The sequence below is a fragment of the Neoarius graeffei genome, chromosome 27 (genome assembly GCF_027579695.1).
Source record: "Neoarius graeffei isolate fNeoGra1 chromosome 27, fNeoGra1.pri, whole genome shotgun sequence".
NCBI classification, from domain to species: Eukaryota; Metazoa; Chordata; class Actinopteri; order Siluriformes; family Ariidae; genus Neoarius; species Neoarius graeffei.
In genome coordinates, this window is record NC_083595.1 from 37674646 (window position 1) to 37701849 (window position 27204).

At 41.0% G+C, this 27204-nt stretch overlaps 1 protein-coding gene across 3 annotated transcripts in view; it reads left to right on the forward strand.

Moving 5' to 3' along the window:
* The window catches only part of tshz3b (teashirt zinc finger homeobox 3b), a 55174-nt gene extending 28374 nt beyond the window's left edge, over window positions 1–26800 (forward strand). For all 3 annotated transcript variants that reach the window (XM_060911815.1, XM_060911816.1, XM_060911814.1), the window contains one exon: window positions 21795–26800. In XM_060911815.1, coding sequence (XP_060767798.1) covers window positions 21795–25213 — 3419 coding nt within the window. In that variant the 3' untranslated portion in view covers window positions 25214–26800. The remainder of the gene's footprint in view (window positions 1–21794) is intronic.
* Window positions 26801–27204: the final 404 nt, after the last annotated feature.

The following is a 27204-nucleotide window of genomic DNA, read 5'->3' on the forward strand; positions in this document are numbered from 1 at the left end:
GTTTGTCTTGTTTCCTGACTGTTCGAGAACATTTATAAACTTTCCTTCATCAATGTTTTTAATATTTTTAGCCACAGGAATGTTCAGACAAACGTTTAAATTGTTTATGTCTCATTGGGAACATTATGTGAGAAACACTGTGGACCATGTTTTCAGAACATTGCAGGAACAACTAACCTTCTTCAACCAGTTAAAGACATTACTAAGCATTCTAAAAAAAAAAAAAAAAGACAAGCATCAGGTTTCTTTCTTTCTTTCTTTATTTTATTTATTTATTTTTTTCCCGAAGGCATTTAAATCCTTAATTGTTTATATTGGCTGCAGGTGTAGAATGATCTGTTAAGTATTTCTGCACATTTCCTATTAAGTAATGAGTGTAAAGTGCACATTATGGATTTAAATGGCTTAAGTGCTTAATCTCCTGTTCAGCCAACGTGCTGAACATGGATTGAATTGATCCATTGCCTTTTCACGAGCAAAATGTCAACCTGTTTTTCGAAGTTTTTAGGCTCACTGGTGAAATCGTACAGCAGGGCATGAAATTCTATTGTATACATCTTTAGTACGGTTGCCAATCTGGTCTGATTACTGATTTGAAGTATCCGCACAAGAAAGGAGCAGCGTTTTGCTCGATAGAGTCCAGCTGTTCTGATTAGCGATTAGCCATCAGCTGATGTCAAGAGCTGGTGTAGTATTTCTAGTCTGGATGCGTTGCATAGTTTCTGACATGGCCTTGAAGTCTCGAGCCATTGCATTGGATCATGATGCACTCCAATACCCTGTTACCCCTTGGCACTCCTGCCACACACACCTACGTATATCCCACCCTACACTCCAGCTCACGTAGTCTACAGGAACCTTTTCAGGAACCAGACACAGGGACTAAAATCTGCTGTGGATCCTGTCATGATAATGCACAATGGTTCCTGAAAAGGTTCCTATAGACTGCTTGAGCTGGAGTATAGGGTGGGATATACATAGGTGTGTGTGGCAGGAGTGCCAAGGGGTAACGGGGTATTGGAGTGCATCATGGTCCAGTGCAATGGCTCTAGACTTCAAGGCCATATCTGAAACTATGCAGTGCATCCAGAATAGAAATACTACACTAGACTAGAAATATTGCATTAGCACAACACAGCAGATTTTAGTCCTTGGGTCATAGTTCCAGAAATGTTTTAATCTCTGCTGCAGCAAGTATTGTAGATCTGGGACAGGAAGTGCTTAGGTGAGACATACTGAACAGCGTTTAGCTTCACGGAATGACCAGCGGTAGTACACGACCCAACATTTAGCTTTTCAGCCAATGTAGCACAACAGAGCTACTGCAGCAAAAACACTGCAGCGGTATCGTTTATACACACATAGACCAACTTAACTCTTAAGACAAGTAGCGACTGAGGCTTTATTTGCATTAAGCCAGGTTTAAAGTGCTGTGCTAATTATAAACGTTGTTGTTGTGCAACTAGGTAAATCTTGATTTTTCACCTTCCTCCATTTTCACTCACATGTTCTGTAAAAAAAAATCTAACTGAACCATCTGAGCCATTGTGTTTAGTCCTAGCTTGTCATGTGGACAGATCTAACGGCAGGATCTACTCAATGATAGATAATTTCATAATTTTCCTAATTAATATGAAGTCTGTCATCCACTTTTCTTTGCTACAGAACATGTTTCATTTTATTTTATGTCTACTCATTGAAAGTTACGAAAAGTCTACGAAGTCGTGTTGATCTCTTTCACCGGCCACCTACTTTATCCATCCACGCACTTTTATGACACGCTCTTCCTCACTTCCTGATGCGTGGAGAGAGGATGTCGCTCTTGACAAGGGCCTCACTGTTTATGAATTCCTCCAGCCTGATCCAGCCACGGAATTCTCTGGGAAAAAAAAAAAAAAAGACGTGTGCAGGGTGTGTCTCAGTCTGTACCATCATAGCATTTAAAGTGTATTAAATATGGCTTGTGCATGTCTGGGTATTTCCTGTGTGTGTGTGTGAGGCAATAAATCACTCAGATCAATTGTGGGTTGTTATGGAATTCCAGACGGGAGCTGGCTGTGGTGTCAGGCCTCGGAGTGTACAACTGTCTCTGAATGTCCACTAGTGTCCTCGTGCACACTGTCCCTTCCAGTCATAACACTCTTTATCTGATGTCAAGCTGTGTAGATTTTCTCTTCATGCAGGTGTATAAATGGAATGTTTTGTCCAGTAATATTCAGTCACTCCGTCACTCTGCTTCCTTGTGAAGTATACGGATATGGAAGGGTGTGACGGAAAATAATGCCATGATAACGATACAACCTTATATCACAATTTTTTTGTACATTAGAGTATGTGGTTGCTATTTATGAAGACATTAAAGGATATAATTTCAGGGGCTTTGATTATCCAAACAATGCAAAAGTACCGATTTAAATAAATAAATACTTTATAAAGTGGTCATATTGCTACTGTGAATTGAAAATATATATTTTTTTCTTACAGCATTAAAAGTAACACTACACAGTTTTAATTTAATGACAGTCACTGTATAGGATTTTTTTTTTTCCTTCTTCCGACGTGGCAAGGCACGATAAGTTAATAGCTCAGGACATGGTAAAAAAAAAATAAAATTATTAAAATAAAATATTTTATTTGTTAAAATAAGATATGATTAAAATTAAATTAAAATATTTTATTTATTAAAATTAAATCATATAAAAAAATTCCACAGCAGCCTATACTGAAATATCACTTTGCAAATATTACTTCAATAGTTCCCTGGTGTTACGGTTACCGTAACATCATTAGGTGTCAATAATATCCATATATAGGCTTCAGGTTGTGCGATTAACTTTGTCACGTGTCGATATAAGTTCCAATAAGTAATAATATTTAAATATAAGGAAGTTAAGGCGTAATGCACGTCTCACTCAAATTGTCCAAAAAAGCACAGAGGAAAAAAAAAAAAGAAACAAGCCTTTAACATTCTCTCGTGTACTGATTCCATCCACGTCAAGTCGTGCTGGAGGAGGAGACAAGGTAGAGTGAGAGCGACAGATTCACCATCCTGAGTGTGTGTGTGTGTGTGTGTAAGGTTGGAGGGACTGCGGCTGCTTTCGTCGCTTATCTCTCCATCGTGACACAGGGAACTGCGCTACATTAATACCTGCGATAGAGACTGTCTGCCTCGCACCTCTCTACAATGCAGATAAGCTTCAGCAGTGCAGGATTATCAACACAGCCTCACTCTCGCTCTGTATCTCTCTCACACACTTACACTCACGCTTTATTTATTGTTTAGAGGCACTGGGTAAAAAAAAAAAAGATGGAAAGGGAGACTAGCATAAAAAATAGAAGCTGTAGACTCTAGAGGATTGAACAAACATTATATTGCGGAAGTGTTGCAGATTGGATTATTAGAGCAAGAGGATGAGAGAATTTCTTTTATTATAGTAAAGCGTTTTGTTTTTTTTTATAGCCAGAGGATCTATATTTTGCTCCCACTTGATTTTCTTGTTTATTTGAAATATAATAAGATCATGTTTTTTTATGAACTCAATGGAGTACTTCTTTCTGCTCTCTCCCCATTAGTCAGGTGTGTTTGAAACAAGAGAAAGAAAAGCGTGATATGGCTCAGCTGTGTTCTCTAGCTCGGTCTTTGTAGTGTGTATAGTGCATATGTGTGTATTTGATTACCACTGTGCGCGTGTGTGTGTGTGTGAAAGAGTTATTTGAGGAGTATGGCTTTACCTCAGTGTTCGCAGCCCCCTGTGGAGCTCTATCCTGCTCACACAATACTAGGTGGTAACACTTCCTCATCCTTACTGCATCACTGACTTGTGTGTGTATGCACGATGGGAGTATCAACACACCGATACACACACGGGCAAGTGTACAAACATGGGAAAGTGCGCGCACACACACACTCACACACTTTAATTGGGTTGCGAGAGGTTAATGGTCTTTCTAAGCCTAGGCCCTTAGGGTGTGTGCAAATGGCAGTTTAAAAAGCTTGTACATCTAAACATGAGCTTTTAGTTCTGAAGGGCTTTGATGCTCCCTCTCTCTCTCTCTCTCTCTCTCTCTCACATATACACATGCACCCTAGCATACGCTCAACTCATGCAAGGCGTTTTAACGCCCAGTGCCTCAGGGATCACTCTTGGGCCCTCTCCGCTTTCGTTCATGTGGCCTTGCGTGTTAATGAGATAATTAAACGTGGCGTCCCTCTTCCTGTTATATTTCAACAGCCCCCTTCCTCGGACAGCAGGATCAGGCCAGGCCTTTGAAATGGATACGCTACGAGTTCTCAGCCTAACGGCCCCCAGCGTTCCGGGACAGGAGACCCGGTGCTGATGAGCTCCGAGCGCTAGCAATCCATCATTCACTGCGATTTTACAAATCCTAAACCGAAATAAAATGTCAAAGACATCGAATGGCTCGATTTAAAGGGTCTTGTGTTGCTTTTCAATTTCAAGCCATGTGTTTAATCAGCGAAAGGAAAGCCGAGCCGAGTCGTGTCACGTATTTGGAATGCTCAATCATACTTGAAATAAGCCGATCCGTATAGGTCTGAAATTCAGTGTTGATGATGCCTATGTGCTAGAATGATGTTGCATTAATTAGTTCATTTTCCAGATCAGCGGACATGTGCAGAGAATGCCTTTTTTAACCTCTAGGTGATCCACAGGGGAGAATGAGAAAAATCCTTCTGGAGCACACTTTAGCAGGAGGACAGGCTTAGGTGGCGCAGAAGAGCAAAGATCATGGATAAAATTAGAAGTGCATGGATAGCAGTTAGATAATAATAATAATAATAATAATAATAATAATAATAATAATTAGGAGTGGGAGTAGGAGTAGGAGTAGTGGTGGTACTAGTAGGATTTAAATATCTTCATTTATTTGAACGCTGTTCTACTGGAATCACACAATTCACGTTAGACATAATCCATTCCCAGAAAAGCACATTGGTGTGTGTGTGTGTGTGTGTGACTGTGTGCAATGTCGAGCTTTCTGGAATGGTAGTGTCTTAATTGAGCATCCTGTTTACATCCTACTGCGTTTCATTTCAGCACGTAGCACACAAGAAGTGAGCCTGCTCTCTCTCTCTCTCTCTCTCTCTCTTTCTCTCTCCTTGGTTTTCCCTCTTCCAGCCCTCAGCCTGCCTCGAGCGTTATGGTACTTATAGGGTCAACGCTTGTGCCTTAACCCCCCAACTCCCCCCTCCTGTTCCACACATACTCCTAACCTTAACCTTAACCCTAACTTTCGTACTCTCTGTAGGATAATTCACACAGCCATAAATAACGGTACACGACAACTTTTACATCTCTGTCAAGCTGGCATGCTGGAACGGCTTCAGGTTTTTACTGCCGTGCATTTCAAGAGTTACAAGAGCCATTCTCAGTGTAATGGTGGAACCGTTACATGTCTGATGTCGGAGAGCGAGAGAGAGAGAGAGAGATTAAACCAAGAAAATGCTCCACTCTCTTTTTGCATTCCTTTTTCCTTTGAATCTTCTCCTCATCTTTCACCCTTTGACCTTTCATCTCGTTATGTGTGTATCGACATCCACAGCATTCATTCCTTCTTTTGAGACATTTCGTGCAAATGGAAAAAACAAAACAAAACAATGTTTAACACACCAGCGAGGCATTTTCTTTGGCACCTATTAAGGATGCACTCCTAACAGTACAGTGTCGTGTGTGTGTGTGTGTGTGTGTGTGTGTGAGATTGGTGTGTTTGAGGGCGGTGCCGCTATCCGTGAAGGCCTCTGATTGCTGGTTTTCGTATTGCATCATTAGCCAAGAAGGTTTGTGTGTTTACCAGTGCAGGCAAAACACTGTGGACATTAATGTGTCCTGCCATGGTTTATGAGCCATTCAACACACACACACACACACACACACACACACACACACACACACACACACACACACACACAGTAAACTCAGGAAAGGATCACAAGTGCACACGCCCTCACACATGCACCCCTCTGTGGTCTAGTCTTTATTTTTAGAATAAACGCATCTCTCCATCTCTCACTGTGATCCTGTAGAATTAGCAGAAGCCATATTTAATTTCATTCAGTGCATTAAAGTCTCATTAGGTGTCTCTCCAAGTCTACATGCCCTCACTGTAGCAAACTCAACAATATTTTGAAATGACACATGTCGAGGAAGACTCAGCCATTTCCTGTACGTGTTGCAGGTCCTTACTATTCATTAATGAAAAGTGAGTGAGCAGAGATGATAAGGATAACAGGTGCAGGAAGATGACATACACTCGAAACGGAGGAATTAGAGATATAATAGCATCAGTCAGTGGTGATGCTGCAGAGAACCTCTTCACTCTGCGGTGGGTGGCATTTTCATACGATCTGACTCGCACCGTGCTCTCTCTCTCTCTCTCTCAGTTATACCTTTTAATGATGTGTTTCCATTACAGATAGGGAATATGGACGACTTGGAAGACTTCCCGGTGCACAATATGCATTATAATTGTATTTATCCAAAGGTTTGTTCAAAATTAGCACCAGGAAAAAAAAAAAGTAATCGGCTACAGTACCGGTGTCTTCAATTTAGGGTTCAAGTTATAAACGCAAATGATATAAAAAGGAACATGAGGGAGGAAATATAATTAAATATTGGATTGATAGCCAATCAGGTGCTTTTACGTTTACAGCGAAAGTGACTCCTAAAGTTTTGATGATACCAATTTGAACATGTAACAGTCTGTAGAATTATTTTTAATACATTATAGGGTTGGTCAGTGTTTCTAGAAACATCTGTAGTTGTGCTATGATTTAAAAAAAAAGTATATAAATCATAATAAAATAGAGAAACGCAGTCGATTGTCCAGTCTTTGCTTCTTTATGAGAATTACCGTGCTGTTATTGACCCTGTTTTTACATCATGGAAGCACAGAGTCCATGTTAGGAATTTGAAGGTAAATTACCTTATTCTAACCAAGTGCTAATGTGATCATGTCCGACAATAAAACATCGCGAACCTCCTGAAGCGAATATCTGGCCACCTGTCTCCTCAACCCTTAATGTGCACCATTATAATCAGAACGATATAACTGACCCCGGACCTGTATCCAAGGGCACGGGTGTGTGTCCCTTTACTGTCTCCGTCAGGTTGCTTATTTCTCGGGGCGGGGGGGTTGAATGGGAAAGGAGGGGAGGGTTGTTCAGCTTCACATCAGTTTTTATTAGCTTAATAAATCACCTTTGTTGTCAATCAAGGCACGGAGAATAATTGGATATGGTTGAAGCCTTGCGTGATGGATTATAAATCATTCCAGATTAAATTAAAAGATAATGCACAAACTTAATGGTTTGTGTTTTGCAGTCTAAATTGCCTCGGAGCACTGCTGCTTTGCCGCTTTATTGCACGCCGTTTTTCTCCCCTCTAAAACCCAACACGTTTTCGAGCCTTTTTATTGCCCCGGCACAGCCGGCTCCGACTCACAGCCTGCAACAGCTTTGGCTACGTATCATATCGTTTTCTTCATTTCCTGCGTTGTGTGTGTTTGGCGGCCGTTCGGGAGCGTAAGTGCAGGCTTTGTTTGTGTGCATAATCGTATTTAGATTATGTGTCTGGTTTGATGTCCAGCCTGTAGCTCAGAAACGGCACTATTGAATGAAGCAGAAGCAATATCATAGGCAATCAGGCCCTCTCGGAGTCCATTCCGAGCTTGGCCCTGTCTGCCTGCCGTATCAAAAATAAAGCAAATCTCTTTCTGTTTGCCAGCTCAAACGTGCCCAGATTAACCCTGACATCCTCAACAAGCACGCCTCGCCTCTTCAGGAAGGGGAAAAAAAAAGAGGGAAAAGGAGAGCGAGCCGACCCAATCACTAGGAGAAGGAGAGCGAGGCTATATCCCGCACATTAGCGGTGGCAGCCACCTCGTCCGTTCGTGCCACGCCATTATCATAATCGTCCAGAGAACATGACGGGACGCTGAAGCAATGATGTCGTTTTATTTGCGGGCACAGACCCTGTCTTCGGCCCTGCAGCGACCTGCAGTGCCTCCCCACCCCCCCAGCCTGGGCTGCGCCAAGCGGGCGAGTAGGTCAAATGACATCTTTTGATCAGGGCTGTCTAAGGAGATCAGAGGAGACTGGCAGGTAATGGATATCCTGTGACATGGTGAATGAGAAGAGGCAGCAAGGCAGCGCCTAGATGACTGCAAGGCCTCGATTAGGAACCTCTCTCTCTCTTTCTTTCCTCTAAGACCCTCAGATTGACGTCTCTACCTAGTACCTAAATCAGCGAGCTGCCACTGGCTAACACCCGGCATTATGGGTTGGGAAATGCCTATTATTTTGCGACTGCACCTACTGTTGCAAGGCCTGGAGCTCATAGATATATACAGTATATGGGCAACACTGTGTGTGTGTGTATTATTGTAAGATTAGTCTGCCTCTATTTTGATACTCGTTATTGTTTGCTGAAGACTACTGTTTTGCTCCTCTGAATGTTTCCATGTCTGTAAAGTGCTGTGTTTTGTCTGTTTTTCTGCAGCCGTGTGTGTTTATATATTATGTGTTTGCATGTGTGTGTGTGTGTGTGTGTGTGGAAACAGCGCTAAGCGAGGCCCTGGGGATCACAGCAAGCCAGATCTGTTCTCTCCCATTACCCTGCAACCCGCTCTAATGGGAGACTGACACAGCCTTGTGACTGTGTGTGTGTGTGTGTGTGTGTGTGTGTGTGTGTGTGTGTGTGTGTGTGTGTGTGTGTGAGAGAGAGAGAGAGAGAGAGTGAGAGGATATGTATATGGGAGGAGGGATAGTGTGAAATGCAGAACGAGAAGCCATGTGTTGGATAAACATGGAGGGAGGAGCAAGAGATACACATAGCATAATGGGGAAAGGAATATCATACCACTTCTCTCTCTCTCTCTCTCTCTCTCTCTCTCTCTCTCTCTTTTCACACACGCACACATGTTGGGGATATCCCTGTGCTCATGGAAGTGTGACCTCACTGCACTTAGGGCTGTGCTGAAAATACTGAAAGTGACGTACATTCGACTAATAAGTGAGGCAAGTGAGGGATTTTCCCAAAAACAATACACTGACTCTCTTAAAAAAAAGCCCACAGTGTACATATTATTTTGGCACTGCTAACACACCGAACCCAGAACACACTCTCTTCACTCTCTTTGGTGTCACATATGGAGCTTTTACAATAACGACATATTTCAGGAGTGTTTTTTGGAGCTCGTACACACACCTACTCATGGAAAGAGGAATATTATTTGAAGAGGATGTTTCTCATTTGTCCATGTTTTGTGTGTGACAGTCGTATAAAATAGCAATGCTGGTGACTGTGTGTGTGAGAGAGAGAGAGACAGGGTGTATGAGTGCACATGTTCTATTATGGCTCTCCACGGCTCAATCATTCTCTTGTTTGGGAATATCTTTAATAATTGTCCCTCTTGTGGAGTGTTAATTAATTAACGAAGGCTGAGTGACCCAAGACAAAAGCGTCCAGTGCTGCAGCACAAGGAAACAAAAGGAGAAGAGAGAGGCGACATTAGAACAAGCGATTCATCGAAAAAGTCCATTAAGACAAATAAAGAGCCCTGGTTTTATTTTTTGGGAAGTCTTATAGGCTGGGAGATACATTTCAGACACACATAGACTCCTGCTGATGCTGTCGCTTTGCTCATGATCACTTTTATACATCTTTAAAATGTAGCATGTACAGTATGAGCTTTATGAATCACGATGAAGGTAGAAATGTTCTGGAATTTTCCAGATGTTCTATCGAATCAAAGTGATTTCAGAAAAATAATAATACATTAGACTCTCAATACTTTGGCTACCAGAAGCTAATTAGATCAAGAAATAATTGCGATCAAGTGCAGCAACCAACAGAAACAAGCAGGAGGCGGAGCTTACCCGACCTCATGCTGTTCTTATATATTTTTTTCTTCTTTTTTAAACTCAGTCTAAATGTTTGCAAAGTTATGAAGCAGGACTTCATTCCATGAGGTTTGACTGTGAGTTTCTTTCACGTTTCCTTACTTGATTACTTGAACAACAGATGCAGCTAGCAATGCAAACAGACATGTCTTTTATGTTACGGCAATTAGAAATGAGAAATTCTGATACAAATATACGTAAGCCAATACGACAGCACATTAGGGCCATTGTAGATGTTATAAAAAAAAAAAAAAGAGTTGAGTCTGAGGATAATATTTTGAAAAAATAAATAAATAAAATTCCCAGATTGAAGACATACTTGAAAAGGAAAAACTTGGATAATCTTCAGGATTATAAAGTCATAAATTCACGAGGGGGAAAATACAAATAAATAAATAAACAAATAAATAATTACGGGCGGCACGGTGGTGTAGTGGTTAGCGCTGTTGCCTCACAGCAAGAAGGTCCGGGTTCGAGCCCCGTGGCCGGCGAGGTCCTTTCTGTGTGGAGTTTGCATGTTCTCCCCGTGTCCGCGTGGGTTTCCTCCGGGTGCCCCGGTTTCCCCCACAGTCCAAAGACATGCAAGTTAGGTTAACTGGTAACTCTAAACTGACCGTAGGTGTGAATGTGAGTGTGAATGGTTGTCTGTGTCTATGTGTCAGCCCTGTGATGACCTGGTGACTTGTCCAGGGTGTACCCCGCCTTTCGCCCGTAGTCAGCTGGGATAGGCTCCAGCTTGCCTGCGACCCTGTAGAACAGGATAAAGCGGCTAGAGATAATGAGATGAGATTAATAATTACATAAAATAAAAACAGAGTTGAGGCTGGGGGTAATATTCTGAGGAAAAAAAAAAACAAAAAAAATCCCAGATTGAAGACATACTTGAAAAGGAAAAACTCGGATAATCTGCAGGATTATGAAGTCATAAATTTTGAAAAAAAAAATTCTGAGCTTGAGAAGTCAGAAATTTAAGAGGAAAAAAAAGACCTCTCATGCTTCCCAGCTTCCTGGCTGCAGTGCATTCTGGGAAATCCAGTTAAACATTTCTTAGTACTTTATTTAAATAATATTGGCTGGCTTTTTCATGGCATATCAGATATATTCCATTCAGCTAGCATGATACTGAACGAGTCTTTGACTCGTTCAATATCATGCTAGCTGAATGGAATATATCTGATATACCATGAAAAAGCCAGCCAATATTATTATTATTATTATTATTGTTGTTGTTATTATACATTATCATACATTCCTTTTGAGTATTCAAAGCGTCTTTCAAAATTCTCTCAAAATCTTCTGTATTTAACAAAGCAAACCTGGAGGCCATGTTTGTTTACAAATTGTCATAGTTGCTCGCTAGCACGGAAGTTTTATGTCGCCATGTTGTCTTGACAACCGTGCAATATCGTAAACCATATTGAAGGCTCATTCTCCATTGGCTAGAGTGACGTAATACACATAGGATAAGCGATGTGCTAACAATATTGCATGCTATCAAACCAAATTAATGAAACCTGCTAGAAGGGAATAGAGCACATGTTTTTATTCCATCGAAAAGGTGTCCTGTATGTATAATAATCTTTTATATTGCATGATCTAGGAGGAAAGACTGCATTTCCCATAACTCTCATCTCAGCCGTTTCAAAGTAACAGAGGTTTGGGCAGAAGAGAAGAATCCACACACTGAAAGGAACAGGAAACTGCTCTTGCACCATAATTATGCATCATAAACAGCTGAGCCAAATAAGGACACGGGTAAACAAAGCTATGGAGTTTATACCTTCATCTCCCGTTGCATCCTAGAAGTGCAACAGTCACATGCTTCCTGACTTCCTGGCTGCTGTGCATTCTGGGAAATGCAGTTATTAATGTGCAATATTCTTTTATATTGTGCAATCAAAGAGGAAAGACTGTATTTCCTGTAACCCTCAGCCCAGCCATGGCGTCTGTGGTGTGATGATGTTGATCCATCCTACCGTTTATGTTTTTTTTTAAACCTACAATAGCCCTAATAGACCGTTGAAAACCAAAACGCATCCAGAAGATGCAATAAGAAGCTCCTGTGGTAAAACACAAGGAGTGATCAGTGACAAAAAAAAAAAAAAATCCTTTTAGTCATCTGTTAATACATCTGCAGGTAGCACATCTCAAACAGTAGGCTACTTTAGCTACTATTTTACAGATCATTTAATTTGCTCCTGATAAGCATCCGGCTAATGTTTTTGGTCCCATCTGCAGAAAACGAGTCGAGGGCCATTAAAAAGCAAAGTAGTTTCAAAACCATCTGAAAGAAATTTGAAGTAAAAATTTCAGCCAGCGTTATTAGGAGGATGATAAGTGAGGTCCCAAGTAGTTCTCTCTGTCTTATTAGTTTAGAGCTCAGCACATCGTCTGAGTAAAAATCTCAGAAATTCCAAGATTAAGAAGTCACAAGTTTATGAGGAAGTAAAAAATGATCATGCATTCGAGGAAATGTAGGAGAAAATCTCTTTGCACTTTCTTATTTTATATTGCACAATCCAAGAGGAAAGACCGCATTTCCCATAACTCTCAGCTCAGCCGTTTCAAAGTAACAGAGGTTTGTGCAGATGAGAAGACTCCACACACTGAAAGGAACAGGAAACTGCTCTTGCACCATAATTATACATCATAAACAGCTGAGACAAAAACAAGGACACAGATAAACAAAGCTATGCAGTTTATACCTTCATCTCCCGTTGCATCCTGGAAGCGAAACGGTCACATGCTTCCTGGCTTGCTGGCTACAGTGCATTCTAGGAAATGTAGTTGAAAATCTCTTAGCGTTTTATCGCTGTATTCTTTGATATTGTGCAGTCGAGGTGGAAAGACCGCGTTTTCTATAACTCTCGGCTCAGCCATGGCATCGTTAATCTAAACTTGCAGAGTAATGCGATCTGGTTCCTTGACAAAAAAACACCTAAGGATTTTTGCTTGTAAATTTATGACTTCTTACTGTCAGGATTTCTGAGGGTTTTTCTTTTTTTTTTCTATTTTACAGATAATTTAATTTGCTCCTGATAAGCATCTGGCTAATGTTTTTGGTCCCATTTGCAGAAATCAAGAAGAGGGCCATTAAAAGGCAAAGTAGTTTCAAAACCATCCGAAAGAAATTTGAAGTGAAAATTTCAGCCAGCGTTATTAGTCGGATGATAAGTGAGAACCAAAGTAGTTCTCTCTGTCTTATTAATTTAGAGCTCAGCACATCATCTGAGTCGTGGTAACACATTGGTAAAATGGAACCATTTATTACTTTTTTCAGGAAATCCACAATAATGTGTGTGTGTGTGGGGGGGGGGGAAGACTATATATATATATATATATATATATATATATATATATATATATATATATATATATATATATATATATATACACATACATACACACACACACACACACACACACACACACACTGGATATGAACAATGGTGTGTTCTGATTGGCTACAGTACTACTATCAGCTCATATACTATGAGTAGAGAAAAACAAAATGACGGTGCGTGTTGCTGAACCAACCGAGGACAAAATAAAAACTCTAATCGAAAACAAACCCCCCCAAAAATACAAAAAAGCAACAAAATATGGAATAAAAGTATTTGTTAGTAAGAACATATCTTTTTTTATTTTTAAATAATTATTATTATCGCACTTTTCACAAATTGCTACTGTCACTTTTCTGGATTGTTTACATTCTAAGTGGAAATTATTTTGTCGGATGTTTTGTATAAAGTTTTTATTTATCGTTTTTGCAAAAAATAAAAATGCTGTTTCTCAAAATCCAGTTAATGTGGACAGAATAAAACAGTTATTCCACTCAATCTCATCGTACATGACTTATAGCCAACTCGGTGCTACGCGCCTCATCAGCTATCAGCTCATGTACGACTCGATTTCATGGAATAATTGTTCATGTACAGCACCGTATTGGAAAAATTGGATCCATATCATGTTATAGTGTCTAAAGTTTATTGTGATAACAAGATTTTTTCACGTGTTAACAGGATATTTTCACATTGTTCTGACAACCAAACATATCGCATTATAACAAGTAACTTTTCTTACTATAATAATATACTTTTTATCTTCTTATGACATGAAACATTTCATGTTAAAAACATGATAACTTTATAGTAATATCATGAAAGTTTCATGTTATAAGGAGATATAATTACAGTATCATCCACCGTTCTCAATAACAGCAGAATCTCGCCAGGTCTCAACACAAACGTATAGTAGAACTGAATCAAATCATGTGAATGCGCCGTATTCCTCAGTTTATCCGTTCTCTCCACACACTGGTTCCTCATTCAGGCATGAGTTTCACTTTAGAGCCTAATAAGATATCATCTTATTACATGAAAGGTTTTATGTTGTAACAATTTATTACAGTGTAATAAGGTAAACAAGAAAAGTTTATTGTTATAACGTGGTAAGTTTGTATGTCGTAATAATGTGAAAATATCTTGTTAAAATATGAAAAAAAATCTTGTTATAACAATAAAAGCCTTTCCTGTTATATTGCGATACTGATCCATGTTCATGTAACGTTACAACTGGAATTAAAATTGAAGTCGATCAAGCAAAAGTTCTTTTCTTTGATGTACAAAAATATCTTGTTCTTAAACTACAGAAAACTGAATCAGCTTGTTAGTTTTGTTTACTTTTTTTTTTACTTTTGACTGTCTACTTTTTCTTCTTTACCATAAGAAGTTTATACTTTGTTTGTTTGTTTGTTTTCACTTAGAATTGTATTCAGTGCCTAGCGATCAGTGAATTTTATAAAATGCATTATTTTGGAATGACTGAGAATGATTATTTTGATAAAAAATATACCAATTGCACTAATAATGAGGAAACTAGACAATAAAAATACATTTATTTACAAGTACATTTATTTATTCATTAAAAAAAAAAAGTTTGAAACGTTCAGTTGACCCAAACCAATATTTCAGTTTTCATGTTTGTACTGATAAGATTTGGCTAATTTTTTTTCTTCTTTTTAAAAATTCTGAATGTTTCTAAACTTATCATTTATTACAAGATTCATTGGCTGTACTTTGGGGATCTGCGTTTAGTTCATGTTTCTGTTTGACCTGTCAGAAAATTCTGTGAGATTAGTTTTGACTTTGGTCAAAAATAAGGATATTCTTGATTGAATATCATAATGGATTTGAACAAACTGCTGCACCACATTCAGGTCATTTTCTTTGAGCAAGTTGGGTGTATATGATTACAATGTGGTGTGTGTGTGTGTGTGTGTGTGTGTGTGTGTGTGTGTGTGTGTGTGTGTGTGTGTGTTGGCCTGAGATGTGGAAAGTCCAGAGAGGTAATGAGGTTAGAAAGACTAAAAGATAGAAGTGTGAAAGATGTGAAGAACTGTGTGTGTGTGTGTGTGTGTGTGTGTGTGTGTGTGTGTGTGTGTGTGTGTGTACCCATGAGAATAGGAAGGCTGTGGTGTTTTGCCCTTAAGGCTTAAATATTTGGAGGAAGCTTTCCAAGAAGCACATGTAAAATTTTGATTGGAAATCATTGTGTGATGTGATAAGGCTAAAACACGACTCTGCCAACAAAAGTGTTTTTGAACACAGCCTGTATGATACATGATTGAAGTCCATGATGATCCAATAATATTTCTGTTCCACGGTTATTTTAACAGTTGGCGATGCCTTTGTTTGCTTAATCAGTTCGGGGTTAAGCAGAAGATCATGAGCTTGATCTCTCTCTCTGTCTGTCTCTCTCTCTCTCTCTATCACACACACACACACACACACTCTCTCTCTCTCTCTTTCTCTGACCTTAAATGCATGCATTGATTTAGAAATGCAGATCTACACATCTCTGAAAGTTCAGGATTGAAATATACACAGCGTGTGCGGAGGAAGCTGTCGTCTTGCGACGCTCAGAGCTTTAGCGAGAGTGTTAAGGAGCATGGTGAGGGAAGCACTGCTCTCCAGAGTGGTTACCGGTTGTCATGCACTAGCAGAGAGAGCGGGGGTGTGTAAACACACACACACACACACACACACACACACACACACACACATGCACGCAGACTGTCAGAGCCTCTCCCGCTGAGTGGCATGAGCTGGCGATTAGTTGTGCTAGCGTCTATGTTTACCCGTTCTGTGTTCAGCGGCTGCTGCTGCACCTCCTCAGCTCTCTCTCTCTCCTCTAATCCGGGCTGCCTTCTCTCTCGCTCACTGTCGTCTGTCATCACTCGCTCCTCGAATACTCGAAATGCTTGCCGGTTTTCCGGCTGGCGCGAACCCTACGGTATATAGATTTGAGGTTAAAGAAGAAAGGCCAGCCTCCTGCTAAGTGTGTTGGGACAATTAGGGAAAAGTGCATGTTGTTACACAGCGGCTGGCCGTGTAGCCCATGTAATTAACACTCACGACGCACCATGCAGTGTGTAAACAAGTTGTGAGTAATTCCATAGGTAATAGCGCTGTCGTTTTATATACTACAGCCCCTCTTTCTCGGCTGGGTATGGTTGAAGTGTGACATGATCTCTGCCCCTAGTTTCACTCCTCTCTCTCTCTCTCTCTCTCTCTCGCTTCTCAGAGAGGTGCCTCTATCCGTCAGAGGGCCTGGTCGATGGGCGTCTCTCTGGGATCGATGGCTTGCCTGTCCGCGCTCTCTTTCCTGCTCATGGCCCCTATCCCACCCCAGCGCTACACACACACACAAACACACACACACACACACACACACAAGGTCTCTCTCATATACACATACACATGCACATCCACACTGGCCTCCCCACCAATTTGTCTGTGTGCGTCAAATCGCAATAATTAAGCATTATTGATCTCAGATTCAATTAACTTCATTAACGCGGGCCGCGATAGCCGGAGAGGAGAGGAGAGGAAAGAAGGAGAGGAGAATGGAAAGCGAGCAGAGAGAGGAGAAAGAGATATGCACTATCTCTCGTTCTCCAGCCACACACAGACAGCCTGTCTGCTTAAGGCTACAAACCATTTTCCCCCTAATGATATCACGTTGCAGATAGTGCCACATTAGAAGAGAGATACCTCCCATTATAAATGTGGGCTTTGGGGGCTATATATAGCAGATTTAATTACCAAGTAGTTCACTCTCTCGTCCTGTCCTTCTCATTCACACGCCCAGAAGTATCGGAGGATTGAGGAAGCGTACAGATATCCTGCAGATAGACTTCACTAAGATCTAAGACCTGTGTCATGAATGCACTGCAGGTCAGGTTCAGATCCACTGTTAGGAGTTCACCTTGACTGAAGCAAATGCGTTGAAGACAGTATACACTGATGTAAGTGTTAATAACTACTTATTAACTGAGTGCGAGGTCTTTACAGGAAAATATCAGACCGAGCAAGCAAGGTTAATAAGGAGTTTATGATATGGCTTTTTTTTTTTTATTTCTAAGCGTAAAATAGATGGTCATTATAATGAGACGTAACACTGCTTTCAGTTACGTCATATTTGTAACGTGGTTGAGTCACGCATCCAGAATAAACACCTGGCGGTTTCAAAACTGAATTTCTGTTAGCGGTTTCTGAATGCTCTTCATTGCTCATTTATTGAATAACCCACTGACTTTTGTTTGTCTTTCAGCCGTTTTTGATTCTGTATTCATTTCCAATTCATCTTTTTTTGTCCTTTTGTTTTTGTTTGTTTTTGGCAACATTGAAAGCCGGCACCTTGGAAAGAAAGTCCGTAATCGCCCACAGGCATCACGGGAAAATACTGCCCGCCAAGGAACCAATCTGAGCATACGATTTTACCAGAAGTAGCTCGTGTCATATAATAAGATATATTATTACATGGTGTTGTAACTTTTACAGTCCAATAAATCCCATCTCCTGCGCTGTGGTTGTCTAGGAGTTTGGTAGAAGTTGTTAACATTACTTTAGTGAACATATTAGAGTTTGACATCATTATTATAAGCTCATCCAGCCGACACGCGATGATTTTATGCCATCACGTGTTGTCTGGCATCCGTTCAGCATCGTCCACATTTCACGTAAATTGCTTCTTCTCTTTCGATTCTTCACCGATTTTTATTCTTTTTGGCAGAAAGGTGGGTCTACCTGGGGTGGATATGGCTTCTACCCAAATTTGCATAATTGCAATTAATAATGAAGATTTGGCGTAATTAAGCCCTAACAAGCAGTTTCCACACAAATCGCTTCTTCTTCCTCAATTCTTCACCGATTTTGATTCTTTCTGGCATGAAGGTAGGGGTACCTAGGGTGCATATTAATTCTACCCAGATTTGATTTCTCACGGGGCTGCAGTGAGCTACACCATCATTGGCAGTCTCGTTTGTTTATTTATTTATTTAGTATTACATGTATTCTGACAAATCCTCTTTGCTTTTTCATCTCAGTATGTTCTTATAGCTCACTTGTGGTAGCAAAACTGTATTTGAGTGGCAAATTTTCCGGGCGTGGAGCTATTCAAGCTCATTTTTGCTGCATTTTTGTCCTCCATCTACAACCAGAACAGCCTGCTGCTTTTTGACTTTTAGTTTCATAGAACCCACACTTACAGTCACGAACGCTTTACCAAATAACTTAACCAACTGCTTCATGGTATTGATATTACCATGAAATCCATGTATAAAATCATATTTTTTCTATCCGATGTATACTAAAACCAGAGCGAAGTTTCTGCCGATTGCAGCACTTTCCGAAAATAAAACCATATTTGAATGAACATATTTCTTCTCTATATGCTCAGCATCAAATATGAAAGACTTTAATAATTTTCCATATGATTTAAGACGACATATCAGTCCTGTTATCTCCACAATGGATGTTACTCTATTGCTTCAAATGATAAAGTAATGGAATATAGTCACAGCAAGTGATATTTAATCGAAGGCCTGGTTTTCATACGGAGGAGTGTTCAAGGAGATTTCACTCCATCATTTAAGCCCTGCTTAAGCTTCCTGTATGTGCTGTAAGATCTTGCATTGGTTTGTTGGTTTGGTTGAAAGCCCAGGCAGGGTTTCCTCTCAGTTTGAAAGGTGGCGCTCACCTCCAGTGTTCAAAGCTGCGCTCTCTGCTGGTCGTCTCTCTGGACATCCAAGTGTAAATTAGATCAACCTCGACCTACCAATCAGATGCCAATTCATTGGGAAGGTTATTCTCATTTCGAGCTCCCTCCTCCTCCTGTCTTTGCCACGCTCTGCACCGGAGCATCCTGTTCTCTAATTAAAAGAGCACCTGTGTGGTGTGTTCAAACCCAGGCTGAAAACGGGCGAACCTGGAGATGAAAACGCAATATTGTTCCCAGCTAGAACACATAGAGTCTGGGTACATGGGAGGCAGGACAGTTGGATCATAGCCAGGGCAATTGTGTGTGTGTGTGTGTGTGTGTGTGTGTGCGCTAAGCAGTCGGGTCTTTCCAGGCAACCCTCCTCCTTTTTTCCTTCTCCTCTTTCACCTCTGTACTCATTTCTCTCCATCAGGCTGACTGCCATGTTGTCAGGCAAGTCGGATTTTGTGTTTGGTGTCAAATGACTTTGGAATAATTCTGTCCTTTTTTCATACACAAATTAGTTAGGTGCATATGCAGTCCTGCTCTTGCTGTGAGGTCAAGGTTAGTGTAGCAGAGGACGTTTTAATCAATGATAAATCTTGAGCTTCTCTGTATTCCTTCTCATTTTCACTCACATTCGAGGTACATCTTATTACTTTTCACTATTTATTTTCAAGGTCGTTCTCCACAGTATTTGTTGAGGCTTATAAAGGATTTCATATTAACAGTATCATCTGCCGCTTAAGATATTCGTGTGTGTGTGTGTGTGTGTGTGTGTGTGTGTGTGTGGGTGGGTGTGCATCATAATCCCAGGTCTTAAGGCAGGTTTTGTGTAGAGGAGAAAGATTTTTTTTTTTTACGTTGCCATTTGGCCTTGATGTAAAGTGCTGTTTTGCTTCCTGAACGAAGGCATTGTTCTCTTAAACAGCTGTCTTTTTGGTTGATTCAGAACAGATGGTGGTGTGTGTGCACGCGCATACCGTATGTGTGTGTGTGTGTATGCGTGTGTGTGTGTGTTCATGTGTTACAGTATGTGTGTGGAGCCTATGTGATGGCTGCTGGGTACTAAATTATAAGGAGCCCAATTCCATGTCTGTGCTTTTAACTAGAATTTAAACTTTCGGTCCTTAAAGACTGTATGCACGTCTAGAGATAAATTCTTGAGTCAACAGCATCCATGAACAAGCAATATATAACGTGTGAACATTATCATAAATCTACATCTCAACATTAATGGGTAACTTTGTAAATTAAACTGAATCACACGTTTCCCCATGGAGAGCATTAAAAGCCTGTGCAACTACACAAGATGCCTAAAGGCATGATGTGTGCGTTATTCAGCTATAACTGAAAGAGGTTTGTTTGTCTGTTTCTGCCGATCTTGTGCCATCACACTGCCGAGGGCTACAAAGTGACTTTCCTAATGATGACTGTGTTATTTTCACTTGTGATTTTACTAACGCCTGTACAATAGGTGCCTGCTCAATGTTCCCATTGTTAAGCGTTTTGCCATGCCAATAATGCCCATATTTCACCCTCAGGATGTTTTAAAACTGAAAAAAAGGAGCTGTTTGTGTATGAATTCCTAACAAGTGAACGGAGATATATATTTTATATTAAAATACTTTTTAATCTTTCACAATGTCTCCTGTGTCCAAGCTGACAGATACTGTATATAGATTTGAATCTATATGCTGTGTGTTGAAACTGTAGCATGGATAGTTTGACTCGTGCAGTCATTTAAAATGATAGAATATGTTCAATGAAAAGGCCTGCATACCGTCCTCACTCAGAGCTGTTTACATACCTGGTCAGTGTACGATGAACGGTTCCACATCGGAATGCACAGAATTACCACAATGTCGTATACACCCTCCCTGCTCCCTTTCTCTGATCTTCTCTCTTGCTCTCTCATTGTTCACTGGCATTTTTCCTCATTCTTGCAAAAACGGCAATAAATGAAAACAATTAGATGTTTTCTTCTTCAGTTCCATCCTTACGCCTTCCATATTTGAATCGTTTTTATTTCATAAGTTGTTGTATTCAAATGTGAGCCGAGTGCATATACTCCAGGCTAAACAGTAAATAATAACTTTCAACTCTCTAATCTTTCGTAATTGACGCAAATGTGTTTTGTGGGGGTAGATTTTACATCCGAAACATACATACATTCATTCTTATTTACGAGCTGGCGAGCCTTTGCCGAGTAATGAGTGAAAATGCTTTCTTAATTTAAATGGCGAGTGTGTCTGTTAGGGAATGCATTAGAGATTGCTGAAGAAGCGTAAGACATATTAATTGACAGACAGGAACCGCTGTCTCTAAAGTTGATACAAGTAATTTATTACTTCAGAAACGAATGCCACCTCCAGAATGTGCTTCATTAATTTCAAATTTAGTTTTAATTTCAAGCTGTTGCCCCTTGAGAAGAATAAGGTGGCAACTTGGGTTTGAAGAGACATTTTTTACGTTCTCTTTTTTCTTCCTCTATCCTACTGTCTCACTCTCTAGTTCTCTCTCTCTCTCTCTCTCTCTCTCTCTAAAAAAGAGAAAAACAAATCTTCATTTGGTGATGCCATGCAGTAGTGAACTCAAGCAGGAATTAACACAAGAGTGTATGATTTGAGCCTGTTATCTTTTTTTGGTAATGTCGGGAAGCTGGTGTCCATCTGTTTTTGTTTTTTTTTTGGTTGTTTTTGGGGGTTTTTTTTGTTTTGTTTTTTAGTACCTACTGCAGAATGTAGAATGTGAAATCTTCATAATTGGACATTGCAATAACAAGGTTCTTTGTGTGTCTCTTCTTTGTTTTTGTTTTTTTCCTTTCTTGCAGCATATGTTCCCGAGGAGCTAAAAGAAGCTGCCTTAATGGATGAGGATGTAGAGGGAGATGATTCAGCGGTCGAGGAGGAGCCTACCGTTAAATACATGTGCCAAGACAAGGACTTCCTTCTCAAAGACCGGCCAGGCTTCCACGACTCTCCGACTGCAGACCTCTCCAGCCATGAAATGGACAGCGAGTCACACCTCAGCGAGACCAGTGACAGGATGTCAGACTTTGAGAGTGCCTCAGTGAAGAATGATGAGGATAGCACTGCCAAGGAGCCACTTACACCACTCAGTTCAACTATGCCCATGAAGATGACAGCTGTGGCCCCACCCAGCAGTGAGGAAACGCCCACTACAGGCCCAGACAGCCTTGAACAGATGAAGGCCATTTACACCAGCTTTTTGACCAATTCTTACTGGTCATCGCTGAATATGACACAGCCTCCACCTGAAAAACCCCCACGCAGCCACAGCAGTAGCAGCAGCAGTAGTAGCAGCAGCAGTAGCTGTGGTAGTGGGGGCTATGACTGGCACCAATCAGCTGTTGCCAAAACCTTGCAGCAAGTTTCACAGAACCAGAACAGAATACTACACCAAGCTTCTGAGCCTAACCTCTTTAGCACTGTGCAGCTGTACCGGCAAAGCACCAAACTCTATGGCTCCATATTTACAGGTGCCAGCAAGTTCCGCTGCAAAGACTGCAGTGCTGCCTATGATACGTTAGTTGAGCTTACGGTGCACATGAATGAAACAGGCCATTACCGAGATGATAACCATGAAACAGACAGTGAGGGCACTAAGCGCTGGTCCAAGCCACGCAAACGTTCCCTGCTGGAGATGGAAGGCAAGGAGGATGCTCAGAAAGTACTCAAATGCATGTACTGTGGCCACTCCTTTGAGTCACTACAGGATCTAAGTGTCCATATGATCAAGACAAAACACTATCAAAAAGTGCCTCTCAAGGAGCCTGTGACACCTGTGGCAGCCAAGATCATCTCCTCTGCTCGGAAAAGAGCCCCCATTGAGCTGGATCTGCCCAGCTCACCAGACTCTAATGGAGGAACACCCAAACCCTCTCTCGCAGACACCAGTGACCTCTTGCAGAAGACAGCAAATCCCTACATCACTCCTAATAATCGTTATGGTCATCAGAATGGTGCTAGCTATGCATGGCAGTTTGAATCTCGAAAATCACAGATTCTGAAATGCATGGAATGTGGAAGCTCCCATGATACCCTGCAGGAGCTAACAGCTCACATGATGGTCACTGGACACTTTATTAAGGTTACAAACTCTGCCATCAAGAAAGGCAAGCCTATTATGGAGGTGCCAACCAACCCTCCCCCTAACACCATGTCCTCTAGTGAGGAAAAGGTACAGTCGGTGCCACTGGCTGCTACAGCTTTTTCCCCACCTCCTCCTGCACCCCCTCCACCCAGCATATCCCCTGCCATAACTGCTAAGGAAATTAAAAAAGAGGAAAAGGAAGAAGAGTGCACAAAGGAAACCACCAATAGCAGCAAAGAGAGGAAAGCAACAGACGACGAAGCGGAGGAGAAGTTTGACATTTCTTCCAAGTATCCATATCTGACTGAAGAAGACCTGGAAGAAAGCCCTAAAGGTGGGATTGACATTCTCAAATCACTGGAAAACACAGTTACGTCTGCCATCAACAAAGCACAGAATGGCACACCCAGCTGGGGAGGATATCCCAGCATCCATGCTGCTTATCAACTCCCAAACATCATGAAACTTTCCTTGCGCAACTCAGGAAAGAGCTCCCCACTGAAGTACATGTTCTCGGGTGAAGAGATCCTATCCCCAACCAAAAATCAACCTCTTATCTCTCCTCCAAGCTGTCAGACCTCACCTCTACCCAAAAATAACTTTCACGCCATGGAGGAACTTGTCAAGAAAGTAACGGAAAAAGTGGCCAAAGTGGAGGAGAAAATGAGGGATACAACTTCACGAGCTTCCCCTCTAAGGCGAACCACACCCTCTCCTTGCAGTAGTGAAGCTGGGGAGTCTGCCAGAGGGGATTCACCCAAAGAAAGCAGAGTAGTCAAAACCCCAGAGACCAATGGGACAGTAAACGCTCACAAGGACTCCAATGGTGAGACCCTCACAAAAGAGCCATTAGAAAATGGCACTGACCATGCTGTTAAATCTCCAGTCTCATCTCTGTGCAGCAATACTGCAATTATTACAGACCATCCCCCAGAACAGCCATTTGTCAACCCCTTAAGTGCGCTTCAGTCTGTCATGAATGTCCACCTAGGTAAAGCTGCTAAACCTGCCCTTCCATCTCTGGACCCTATGAGCATGCTCTTCAAGATGAGCAACAGTCTGGCAGAAAAGGCAGCTGTTGCTGCCTCCACTCCAGCTCAGACCAAAAAGACAAATGAGCATCTTGACCGCTACTTCTACCACATCAACAATGACCAGCCCATTGACCTGACTAAAGGCAAAAGTGATAAGAGCAGCTCCCTGGGATCAGCTGTGTTGTCCTCTTCCACTTCAACTCCTTCCTCAGTGTCACCTTCTTCAACCATTACTATGGCCAAGGCATCATCTGCCGTGGCTTCATTCATGTCTAATTCACCTTTGCGCGAAAATGCGCTGTCTGACATTTCTGATATGCTTCGCAATTTAACAGAAAGCCATATCTCCAAATCTTCCACCCCGACCAGTCTGTCTGAGCGATCAGATGTAGATGGTGCTACACATGAGGACTCTGAAGACATGTCACCAGCACAGAAGCGCAAAGGTCGGCAGTCCAATTGGAACCCCCAGCATCTGCTTATCCTGCAAGCACAGTTTGCCTCCAGCTTGAGACAAACGAATGATGGCAAGTATATTATGTCTGACCTCAGCCCACAGGAACGCATGCATATCTCACGTTTCACTGGCCTTTCAATGACTACCATTAGCCACTGGCTGGCCAACGTCAAGTACCAGTTGAGGCGGACAGGTGGCACAAAGTTCTTGAAGAACCTTGATTCTGGCCATCCTGTGTTCTTCTGTGGTGACTGTGCTTCACAGATACGCTCCCCTTCCACCTACGTCAGCCATCTTGAATCACATCTGGGCTTTCGGCTTAGAGACCTGGCTAAATTATCTGGGGAGCAGCTAGTCAACCAGATATCACGTCATGCAAAGGGACTCTCTGAGAAACTGCTGTCAGCTCAAGCCCATGCCTTGACCCACTCAATCCCTAACCCTAACACCAATTCCAACCCAAGTCCACACTCCAACTCCCATTCCCCTTCCCCAGACGAGGAAGCCAGTGGCGCCACATATCAGTGTAAACTGTGCAACCGGACTTTTGCTAGCAAGCATGCTGTCAAACTCCATCTGAGCAAGACTCATGGCAAATCCCCTGAGGACCACCTTATGTATGTCTGTGAACTTGAGAAACCTTAGCGCTGATCAAGGACTCACTACTTTGTCTTTCGCCTATCTCTATTTCTCATGCTTTCTCTGAAGCCTTCTCTCTAACATTTCTTAAAACCAAGATGAACTGATGATGACTAACAAAGAAATAACTGCACATAGATGCCATAAAACTACTGTTTAGTTTCGGCACATGATGTGTGGGTTTTCCTCCTGGAATAACTCATTCTGGTTCGGAGACATTCTCTTTTCTCATTTTAGGTAAAAAAAAATAAATAAGAAAAACAAAAAAGGCAATTTTCTAACTGTGCAGTGTTGAGTGAAGAGGTTCTGTTGTCACTGGTAAAATATGAAGGTATATAAGAAAAACTTAAAATGAAGTTGTATGTATTTGGAAGTTGTGTAAATTGGATTCAATTTTATTTCTTTAGGGTTTTTTTCCTTTCTTTTTTTGGTTTGGGCATCTCTCAGATGCAGTAAGCTGCATGCATTGATGAACTGGTTTTGTTTCACTTTTAATAACTAAAACTTCTTTTTTTTATTTGTTTGTTTGTTTTTAGTTAATGTGACCTGTGTGTGCTGATGTCAGCAGACAAAATTTAACCCTCTGAGTACGTGCAAAATCTTGTACATTGCCAGTCCAGAATGTAGAAAGTAAAAAGAGAGAAATCAGAGATTGGACATGCCCACGTTCAAATATATTTGAGAGGCCGCATTATTGTGTATTTTGGTACCTCACAAAATCAAATAAGAAAAGAAAAATGGGAAAAGCATACTATACATGATACCTGAGTGGTTTCTGATGCAAAACGTGTGTGAATTCAAAATAACAGTCTTTTAGTTTTCTGAAATCAGGGGCCTTTTGAATTCAGGTCGGTGTAAAAAATGTACATATAAACATATAAACTAATTTCTGTTTAAATTATGCATCATTTTATATTTTTAATTTAAGAGGAGTATGACTATCTACTGGTGCACAATATATGAAGACATTAATTAAATTGTTTTGCACAATAGTTTTATAAATGTTATTTAATCAGATGATATAAAAATTGAGAGGAAAAAAAAAACCCACCCTAATCTTTTATTTCCACCTCGTGCTCAAAGGGTTAAACTTCTTGTACAAGACAATACTTGTTCCATTGTTTCTTGAACATTTCAAAAGTTGTACAAAAAGATGCTACTTTATAATGCAAGGAGGAATTCCACAAATGTAACCTATTATTTATAAGCACTCTTGGTTGTTGTTTTATATTGTAGAATGCCTTTTTGATTCGTAACTTTTATGTTGTTCTGTCTAATTATTCTCCCATGATTCCACACTGCAGCTTTATCATTTTTGGGGGGATCTGAAGGGTAACCATGGTTACCCTTCCTCCGATTGACAGTTCTGCTACATTTTTGGCAGTTAATTTGCTGAAATAACTGACAGCTGCCAGTGAATGGAAATATAATGTGTAAAATAATGGCATGTAAACAGCACAGGCACTGTTATGCATTCTGTGCCGTGATTCTCTTTTTTGTTGTTGTTGACAATGAACCACCCATTATATGACTTCATATAACCTTTTTTTCTACTGCAGCATTAAAATGACAATGTTTTGTTTTTTGCAATAATGTGACGTGTCTTGGCTCACAAGTTTGTCACAAGCAGAACGAAGGGAAAGATGAGTGTTTGGGGGTTGGGAAGATCGGTGCACAATGTGGGTGGTGCACTGACGTAGCGATCGGCCACAAGTCACAAATCAGACTCGGGAGGAATTAACACGTCACGTCCGGGTCACTCTTGTGTGTGTGCGCACGTGTTGATGTGCATTTTCCCCAATTAAATCTACACTACACTATTCCACATCATGCATCACCTATTTGAAAAGCAAAGAGAATAAAACCGTGTTTGTCTTCTTAGCAGCATTGTTTTGAGACCTTAGCGTTGATTTGTCGAATACCTTGTAGAATGTGCCACAATATAGCAGAGCCTTACATTGTTAACAGTGCTTTCATATCACTCCCTTCATTTAGCT